The 10,437-nt window shown below is 38.7% G+C and overlaps 1 protein-coding gene across 1 annotated transcript in view; it reads left to right on the top strand.

Annotated features, from left to right (window-relative positions):
• Nucleotides 1-460: 460 nt before the first annotated feature.
• mlycd (malonyl-CoA decarboxylase) overlaps nucleotides 461-10,437 on the top strand; it is an 18,543-nt gene continuing 8,566 nt past the window's right edge. The window contains exons 1-3 of the mRNA XM_015374069.1: nucleotides 461-1,138; nucleotides 6,623-6,735; nucleotides 8,780-8,936. Of these exons, the coding sequence (XP_015229555.1) occupies nucleotides 593-1,138; nucleotides 6,623-6,735; nucleotides 8,780-8,936 (816 nt within the window). The 5' untranslated portion in view covers nucleotides 461-592. The remainder of the gene's footprint in view (nucleotides 1,139-6,622; nucleotides 6,736-8,779; nucleotides 8,937-10,437) is intronic.

Below are 10,437 nucleotides of genomic sequence, written 5' to 3'. Positions count from 1 at the left end.
AGAAGAAGTCAGAATTCGGATTTTAATCTCAGAATTCTGACTTTTTTTTTTCTTTCAGAATTCTGACTTTAATCTCAGAATTCTGACTTTTTTTTTTCTTTCAGAATTCTGACTTTAATCTCAGAATTTTGGATCTTAATGTAGATGGGCACAATGAAGGAAGAGCACTCAGCTTCACTGACAAAGATGTGAGTTGTTTGGGGAAAAAAATGACAAAATTAGGCAACTTTTTACGTGCCTGAGGGGTCCCCGGTGATGCTATCTCATTAATGGAGGAGCAGAAGGTGATTAAAACAAGAGAGGTAGTCTCTAAAACAGACATGGCTATGACTTGATGATAACATGTTTGTTAGCCGTCATAATTCAGGAAAAAAAAGTCAGAATTCTGAGAAAAACAGTATTCTACAACATAACTTTATTCCCATATTAAACTGAAATAATATTTAAAAATCAGTAATCTTTTTTACATTTTTCAGTGGCCCTAATCCTCTTCCGCAAATGTGTACTGTCACTTTAAGAAACCCGGAAATGATCCTTTCTGGCATTCGCTGCGTGTGAATTGACGGACAGCTGTGTCGGGATTGTCTCTGCAATGATATCCAACCCTGTTACTTGGGCTGTCCGAATTAGTGTGAGGTGCTGGCGACACCGAGCCGTGTTTAAAGGGCTTCCAGGAGCCTCAGGCGTCGGCAGCTGGCGCTGGTACTCTGCTCCCACTCGAAGCAGTGTCTCGGTTATGGAGGAGATATTGGCGAGGGTCATTGTACCTTTACCTTCATATGAAACGAGAGACAAATTCCCACCTCCGCCCGAATCGACTAGTTTAGAGTTCATGAACTTCTATAGAGGTCTCGAAAAGGAAGACAAGGTGGATTTTCTGTCCAAGCTGTCAGAGGAGTGCGGAGTGGATCATAAACTGGTTTCAGAACTTGCTGTGAAGTTACTGGACACTCAGCGGCGGGACCAGGCGACCATTCTGCAAGCTGAGGACAGACTCCGGTACAGCTTGACGCCGCGGTACAAGCAGCTGTTCAGCCATGTAAGCCGGGTTGAAGGTGGAGTGAAGTTCCTGGTGGATCTCCGTGCTGATCTGCTGGAAATCCTCACATCTAAAGCAAGCGAAAGTCCACACATCAGGGTAATGTGTTTGTTTACTTTAGCTACGGGTGCTCGGATGACTCAAACTGTGTCGTACGTGTTGCTGCAATTAGCAAAGAACTAGAAACCTTGCATGTGATGATGCATTTCTAACTGTATGTGTGGTCACTGGTCACGTGGTTCAGATTTCATCACAGGTTGGCTGAGATGCATGATGGGACCTTTGCCCCAATTCTAATTTCTTAGAAAACGTGTTATATATCTGTGCTTTATACTACATGCAAACATTTCAGTGCATTTTAAGAGACAGACCAACATAAATTAAAAGACAAATATGAAAGAGAAGAAATATTATCAAGATTGAAGGGACATCTGAAAAGTGTGGCATGCATATACTTTCACCCTCTCCAGGTTTTATATTAGTATAACTATCTTTTGCTCTTATGACATGTGTTGCATATCTCAAAGATTTGTGTATTGCTCCAAACAAAGGTTTAAGGTCAGTCAAATTGGGTCGAGGGCTTCTGTTATGATCAGCTTTACTTTACAGTCTTGACAAAGATTCTCTTATGGCTTTACATGGTGACTTTGATATCACCACTAAGTTATAAAAAAAAAAAACAAGTTCAGATAATACTGCATAAACCCAAGCTTTTTTCCCAATACTGCTTACTTCTTTCTTTTTGAGTCTGTAAAGAACTTTTGCAACATTCAGCAAAGTTAGACAAACATGTGCGCCATGTGCTGTCAGATATAATGGACCAAGAGGGCCCAATAACTTTCTCTGTGACAGTGAATGAACTTGCTAAAGGAATAAGCATTTCATTTGAAGTATCAGTGCTGATATGGTTTCAATTAGAGATCAACTGATACAGGTTGTTTAAGGCTGCCCCCAATACAAGATATTTTGATATCTTTCCAATCGATCCTGAATCCTGTCAACTTTTTGGGGGGAGGGTTTGAAGATCCAGGCAATCAAAATATATACCTGGCCAGTATTCAGATATCTTGCTGGGGTCATACGTTGGCCTGAGGTGGAAAAATTCAGGCCACTGACGTTAAAACACGAAAGCTACTCACAGTGCTACTCACCCCAAATCCAGTATCCACTGACTTTGCACTAGGAGCAAAAGGAGGAGGAAGAGGCCTGCTGAGCATTAGAGCCACCACTGAAGATGATACATCCTAGCTCCTAGAATACATCAGGAAGATAGCTCCAAGGGATGAAGCACTCAGGGAATGTTGTGGAAGGTGGAAGGACAGAACCAAAAGCACTGATCATGGTAGCTCAGGAGAAAACCTTGAGAACCAGAGCAATCGAGGCAGAGTCTAACACGGCAGACAAGATCCCAGGTGCAGGCTATGCTAAGAGGTCCCAGAAACAATCCAGCATCTCACAGCAGGGTGTAAGATACTGTCACAAAAGGAATACATGGAATGTAATAACCAAATGGCTGGTATAGTGTACAGAAACATCTGTGATATATATATATATATATATATATATATATATATATATATATATATATATATATGCCTCCTTACTTTGTTCCAGGGTATCACAAGGGCAAAAGATCCTTTAACAATGTTTGATTGAGCACAAGAGAAGGAAAGTGTTACTTTGCTGCTTGTACAAATTGAAAGAGCTGAATATAAATCAGGCATGTAATGAGTATTTTGAATGAATCCTTTGAAGGCAGAGTGGATTCAAAGAAAAAGTAGTGGAAAGAACAAATACCACATTTCTCTCACAGTCAGGGACTTGACTCTAGTGGGTTTTTTCTCCCTCAATACTCCATTTTCTTTACTCTAGAGCAGAAAACCTGCTCTCATACACTGGATTGTTCAGTTCACTATAATTACAGTCTGATTCTGCACAGAGAGTGAAGCAGCATTTATCCACTCCATAAAGCTTATAGGTAGGCTTGCTAGTGCTTAACGTATGCAATTAGATCTTAGAAATATAAATTAACTTTTATTTATACCGTCTGCTTATTAGTCCATGCCTGCACTATTTGACAGAATTACTCTTGCTAAAATATTGCCTGTGTACAGGGCTGGGAGGAAGTACAGATTTCTTCTTTTTGCATTTCATGTTTACAATTTTAGGATCATCAAAATGATGGACCGACTAAACAGAAAAAATAAATTTGCAGCTGATTCTAATCATGCTTTTTGTTTCATCTAAACTTTTTATTGTTTTAGTTATCTATTTCATATGATTTTACAAATACTTAAAAAAAAACAATCAAGATAATGAAGGGATTTTAAAATTATGATCAAATGTGGTATCAAATAGAATCAAGAATGAAGAGACAAAAAAGACAGATATAAACAGTTTAGAATATTAATTATTACACACTTAAAATTAACTTTATAAGGCAATTAAGTTCAAGTTGAACTGATTCATATTTCATTTATGTTGTGATGTAAGAAGATGAATGATATTAAAGTCAGATTCATTAAAAAATGTAGATAAAGAATATATAAACATGATTAACATATGATAATCTGGCAGATAAATAAAATAGGAAGAATGAGGTTTATTCAAAATTAGACACAGATTAATTTTTCGTTTTGATTCTAATTTGTATTATTTTATTTATTTTATTTGTGGGTGTCTTGTGGGGTTCGAGATTTTTCTGTTAGTGGTCTTCTGGCCTGAAGTAACTGATTTTATAACATCTGTGACCTGTTGGCTGTAAACTCGTCATAAAAACATTCGGTTCTGTGATTTAAAGCAAACTCTGCACCTGCTAGAATCCTGACTATCATATATCTCATCCTAATTGTAAATATTTAAATCCAAAGCAGACATGGTGAAAATGAGATACTGCTGCTTGAATTCCTCTGGAGTTCCTCTTTGTCCATTAGCATTAAAATGTTTTGGCTTTAGCTTTGATAGATGATGGAGTGAAACATGTTTGTCATTCTTTTGATTAAAACCTTTTTCTATGATAAACAGCTGGGGAAATGTGAAGGACTTTACCTCTGTGCTATAACCGGTCCCCCTCAGCTCCGTGTCTATTATTTCCCTGCTGTGAGGTGTTCGGATACATCCAGGCTCACACAGAGCTTGTATAACCAGTAAAGGTCCTGGCTACCTACACGACACCTATGCCACCACCTTGGTCCTGGTGGAGCTTTTCAGTCATTGCTTGCTGTTATTTCCAGGATTGATTGAGCTAAAAACAAGGAAAGGTCATTTTGGTTATATAAGCTTTTAAAACTAAAATGATACGTGTTTACAGACTGGAAAATAAGCTGAGAAATCAGAGCGAGATGATTATCAGAGTGGAGCTAAAATGCCATCAAAGGAAGGAAGGCTGGATTATCTAGCTCTGCATGTACTACTATCTTTGGTTCTTACAAAAAAAAAAATAGTTTTTAATTTTGCGGTAGATTAGTAACCTTGATCAGGTGATTTATTTTTGATGTTCCTTCTATTCCTGTCTGCCTCCGGGCCTCTAATTCAGTTTAACACACCGGGAGGATGAAAGATGTTAGTAGATGTCCCTTCTAGTTGGCTCTTCGGAGTTACATAAACCCTCTGTGCGGGTCTATTTTTTCCACATGCTGCCAGCCCAGCTGACAAGGAGCACGTTGCCCACTGGGGTAAAGGTCCTGGTCTCAGTGATCACTTGTTTAGACAGTGGTTATAAAGGTTTAAAGGACAGAATGTTCTTTTTCTTTTTTTGTTTTTGCTTTGCCGTCCAATCTAAATGTTAAAGTTAAAATTAAAGATAAACAGATTTAAAATTAAAGTTTTTTTTTTTTTTTTTTTTTAAATGATGATTTACTTTAATGATGGAGAATATATCCAAACCAGCTAGGACCTGCGAGAAAGTAATGGCCCCCTTAATCTAACCGTAAAATCTCTGTCAGCCTGAGGAAGAGGGTGAAGCCAGCAGCTCTGCTCCTCAGCAGCACTAAAGCGGAGGTCCACTAATTTCTAAAAAAAAATTCAACCTAAATAAAACATTTTTAAATTTAATTTCATTACACTTTCTGATAACTTTCCTAATCTCTCTGTAAAATACATTGGAAACTAACACAAACCTGTTAATGGGCTACAGAATGCTGTAAAAATGACAAATGCATCAGATTAAAAAAATCAAACTACCATAATGTTCATTTAGTTGTCCTAAAATTTCCAGGAATTGTTTTAAATTGAGAATTCCAATTACATTACAGTTAATAGTGAAGGATTTATAAACTTATCCTTCTTTAACGGAGGTCCAAGTTTTTATTAATGGTCTCATACAGACTTTTCCCTTCCTAATTACCGCTATTCTTCATATTCCTGCAGAATAAGGCAGAGGAGGTCCTTGTTTTAGAGTTGGGATCAGCACCCAGCGTCAGGGTCATTATTGTACAGAAAGAGATCCAACAGGAAAACCTGCTGCCTCATTTTCCCTCATACAGAATGAGGGATTTTCTTCTTTAGTCCTTTCCTTTGCTGCCCGGTCTTTTTCCAGCCCAAGGCTTTGATCCCTCCATTTCTAAAGACTCCATCTTCTGCAGGGTCAATGAAATACATATCTCAGCTTGACCTCCCTTTTGTGTGGTTAAAGGTTTGTTTCCCAAGGCGGCGGCGGCTCTACTACTATAGAGCTGCTGCGTTCCCAGCAGAAATTGTTAGCCTGGATTATAGAGCAAAATACATTACTCCACCTCCGGCAACTTTAAAAACACACACACACACCGTGCATCACACAAGTAGGAATGAAAGTTTTGCTTAACAGAAAGTTATTTCCTAAATCTCTGTGCCGTGGAGGCGAGTGATGCAGGCCCTGATGTATTTATGCCTGCATGTGGAGAGGAATATCCAATTTAGTCAGATTTGGATTTGAAGGCAGCTTTTAAAGCCCAGCCATTGTTTGTTTGGTATTAGCTGTTGTGATTGACAAGCCACTATTAAAGGAAACCTGAAGGGATGCCTTTTTTATGGAGCAGTCCGTCTGGGCCACATGTACGCGCTGTGCCATATGGCTGCATATGCTTTTTTGTGGGTTTGAGATTTGCTTTAAATGAAGTCTGACCTTTGCTGGAGGACAAGCGTGCTTTGAAATGGCAAGGTGTTTATTGAAATGCCCCTTCTATGTCCATAGCAAGCTCCAGTAAATCGCTATTCATAACGTGTAAACAAACGGCGTGCAGACAGCCAGGGGACTGTGCAGCCGGCACGATGTGTGCTATAGGAGTCGGGAGTACTTCATTTCCTGCTGCCAGCTATAAGCGAATCAGAGCAATATTATGGTGTTTCTAAGTTGGAGCTCTTGCAATATAAGAACACGTGTAAAATGTCTAAAGCTGCAAGAATGATTTCAGGCTTCTTTAAAAGGTAGAACAGGAAGTATTTCTCCCTTCAGAGATGCAGTGTTGCATATAAGGGCCTCTGTTTTCATGTTCTTCACCATCATTTAATTTTCTGTTGAATTCTTTGAATGACAGCTGCTCTTGTTCAGAGGAACAGTTTTAAATATCAGCTCAACAAGGATGTTGTTTTTTTCTCTTCCTGCAGGACCTGAACAGTACCCTGAAGAGCCTGCTGTCTGAGTGGTTTTCTGTAGGTCTGCTCCGACTTGAAAGAATCACCTGGCAGTCCCCCTGTGAGATCCTGCAGAAGATCAGCCAGTAGGAACCCTTCATGTTTTCCACATGATCATCGGTTCTTCTGTTTGTGCAGTTGCATGCACTCAACCTGGGAAAGTCTCAAAAAACGGACAAATAAATGAATCTGTCTTTAGCCGTATGATAATCTCCCACAGTAAAATATATTAATTTTGAAAAAAAAAATTAAAGTATTAGGCAAGCGACTCAGGTTAGCAGACGTTTTTTGTTTACAAATTCAGCAGCACCAGAACCGTTGTACAAGTTCTCTTTCCCAGTCGGACACCACTTAATGGATCACAGCCAGAGAGGGATCACTTCGCTACCTGGTCCAGAGTCCTGGTTCCTTTTGGCTGCTCTATTCTTGGCAGCTCAGCCTGGTTTCTACATAATTTAGGTCTTAGATCTGAAATGGCAGTAGAAGAAGGAGGATCCATATTACCCATGTGTTTTTTTGTTTTTTTTTTTGTTTTTTTTTATCCGAGTCCTGATGAAAGACACAATTATTGTCCAGAACTTTTCTATGCATAAGGTTCTGGTGAATAAAGCAGGAAATAATGTCATGAAACTTTAATGAAAATCAAACATTGTCTTTTTAAAGTTCAACCCAGAAATGTGTTCATTTCTGCAGAAAACAGCAACAGACCTACTGCTTCTTTTTAAAATTCTGTGACAAATCTGTCTTAAACAGATTACACATGTTTTATTATATATTAAAAAGTGCAAGTAAGATTTGCAACAGGGTTTAAAATCTTTGGTCTCCTATTTAAGCACAAATGTTTTAAGACTTATTTATTATATATGCACTACAAGCACCAATTAACGTCATTAAAACGAGCTGATTGAAGCATATCTTTGCTCAAGAGACAAACCTTCAGGGGGGCACAGGCAGTTTTTCTGGCCTTTTATTTAAGTCAAAGTAAAATCTTTATAGAATAACAAAGGCGTGCTACAGCATCAGACGTAAAGCCTGGGTCTAAACTGGGTTTAGCAATTATGCAACTAAATAAAGGCTTAATTTAAAATCTTACAAATCTTGTGGCTAGCTGGTCGCACAAACGACAACTCTCGCCCTTGAGTCAGGACTGTAACAGAGTTTGGTTGAGATGATCCTCTTTCTGTATTAGTTCATCCACTATACACCGTAGGACTCAAAAACAGCCCCCATCCTTTTTTCAGTTTTTTCTTTTTCTCTTTTAAGGGTCATCATCAGGCCAATGCAGCAACCAGTGATCATTTGCTGTTAGATGTTGCTTATTGAGGTCATATAACCAGATTTACAGCAGATTAAGTTTAAGGAAAACTAGATTGTGGTTATTAAGTTTGCTTATAGGATAGTAATTAAGATGAGAGATTTCTGAATTGTATTCAGTAATTCAGTGGAGGACACCCATTAAAATAAAAGCCCCCACTGTCAGGATCAACTGCAGACCTGTTCCTGATTGATGAAGAGTTAATGAAGGCCCTACCCTGCACCTGAACACTGAGCAGATTTAGAGTAACTGCTCCAAGAAAAGTTATTAAATGGCTGATTAAAAAAAATATATATTCTCTTCTTCCATTTTTGTCAGCCAACCACTAACTCTGCAATTAGCCAATAAGCAGCTCTACCAGCTGAGCCACAGCACTGAGCTGTGGAAGTATACAAGCATGGAATTTTACTCAGTTATTTTTTTAGACAGGGGTCTAATTGCAAGCCCAGAACTGTGTCAGTTTGAGCTGACCCCTTGTGTTGTTGCTTGAGATGCTTTTTGCTCCGTGTATCACCATTGCCTGAAGTGTCTGAGGAGTCCCTTTTGAAATATAAGGTTAAAACCATGCAGCAGTGCAGTAAATGAATGGAGGCCTGTACATTGCGTCAATCTCACTCAGCTAACATGACCTGTGCAAGCAATATTCGGACAGAAGCAACAGACATGAGAATTAGTCACCATTGATGTTGGCGAGTTGATGCTTCTGATAAGGGTTGATTTTATCGCTCATCATCAGACAGCTTACAGTATTTTTGATCCAGGGTTTTTAAAGCCAAAATGTGAATTGGTAAGATCTGACTGAGCTTTTCTATCAGGTATGAGGCGGTGCATCCTGTAAGGAATTGGACGGACCTTAAGCGCAGAGTGGGCCCATACAGACGGTGTTACGCCTTCACCCACGCCGCCATGCCAGGAGAGCCTTTGGTTGTGCTGCACGTGGCCCTCACTGAGGACATCTCCAATAACATCCAGGTCAGAAACAAGAGCCAAAGGGAAGAGCGTTGTTCTGCACATCGTTGTGGGAGCAACTCCAACGTTTTTATTTGCATTTAAGTTGTGTGGTTTTTTTTATGGAGGGGTGGTTATATGCACAATATTTTCAGTTAAATGTAATATTTTTTTTAAATTTGTTTATTTGATAATCCAGTAATCATTAGCTCTTCTGTTCTAAACACATACTAAACAGCTTTCTAATGATGCTGCCACCTTTGGCCAAAATACAGAAACCTATATATTTCTCACTGTTAGGTCTGGTCTCAACATGTAACTTTCCGTATTACTCTACTGAGTGCAGTAAACGTGTTATGTACAGTCCCACAGGTACCAATGGGAGCACCCCCAAAAAACTGAGCTTCCAAAAAATTATCTAATCATAATAAGAAGATATTTGAGATAATGCATAACTGTTTACTCATGAAAAATGTGGCGCTCTCTTTAATCTCTCCCATGGTATCCCCGCCACCCACACTCCCAACCATGAGCCCAGTATGTAATTAGGTAGTGAATAAGCTACACTATAGGTGTTACTTTAACAAAGAGATGAGCTAATGAATCAAAAACAGCTTGGCAACAGGAACATAAAAAAAAAAAACAATGTTCCAATTAGGGCTGTCAATGTTAACGTGCTAATGTGCATTAATGCATCCTTTTTTCAATGGCCTTTTTTTTTTTTTTTTTTCATGCCATTAACGCACATGATTCTGTGCATTTTGGACTTCATCTGCACTCTAGTTTGAACATTATTTTGTTTTCTTCTTTAGCTGCTTCTACTGCTTCTTAAAATACTGAGAGACATTTTCTTTTTACTGTTGTGGAAAAAAATCATAGAAAAGCGTGATAAATAATCCCACACGAGCCTTCAAAAACAAAAAGCTGTAGAAAAGAAGCAATATCGGATGCAAAATCAATACATAACCGTTTACAACATCTCAAGGAGATGTACGTAAATTTAAACAAATCCTCAGGCTGGTTTTCCTGTGCAAATGCACCACATAAAAACAGACAAACGGCAGTTTTGTATTTATGACACAGATTCCCAGCTAGATAATGTTTATCCTGTGTGAGTAGGGCTTTATTCTAACAGCAATTTATAGGATGAGACCTAGTTCTGTATCACACTCCCCATTGCTGATTTGTATTCATTGTAGTTTGCTCAGTTTGTCCCTCCTAAAGTCTGTGGTCATTGCTAATTTTCCTCCATGATGGGTAAAACAGTTATCCTTTTATTTATAGCAGCTGTTTTCCAAACATTAATATTAAGAAATTCTTTTGGAAATAAAGAGGAATTACCTATATTATTCACTTCTACTGTAGGTGTGGGCACACAGTATATCTGATCAGGACCCCCAAATGGCGAGCACTAGCGCTGGGCGATATGGAAAAGATCATATATCACGATATAGACTATTTTATATTGCAATATGCCCCAATAAACTACGTTTTCAGCAAATCTCTGGGTTTTATTTTTGCAGCT

This window comes from Cyprinodon variegatus, unplaced genomic scaffold (assembly GCF_000732505.1).
Source record: "Cyprinodon variegatus isolate N-32 unplaced genomic scaffold, C_variegatus-1.0 Scaffold97, whole genome shotgun sequence".
Lineage (NCBI taxonomy): Eukaryota > Metazoa > Chordata > Actinopteri > Cyprinodontiformes > Cyprinodontidae > Cyprinodon > Cyprinodon variegatus.
Note: the sequence above shows the minus strand (reverse complement) of the source record. Positions and strands in the feature narration are given on the sequence as shown.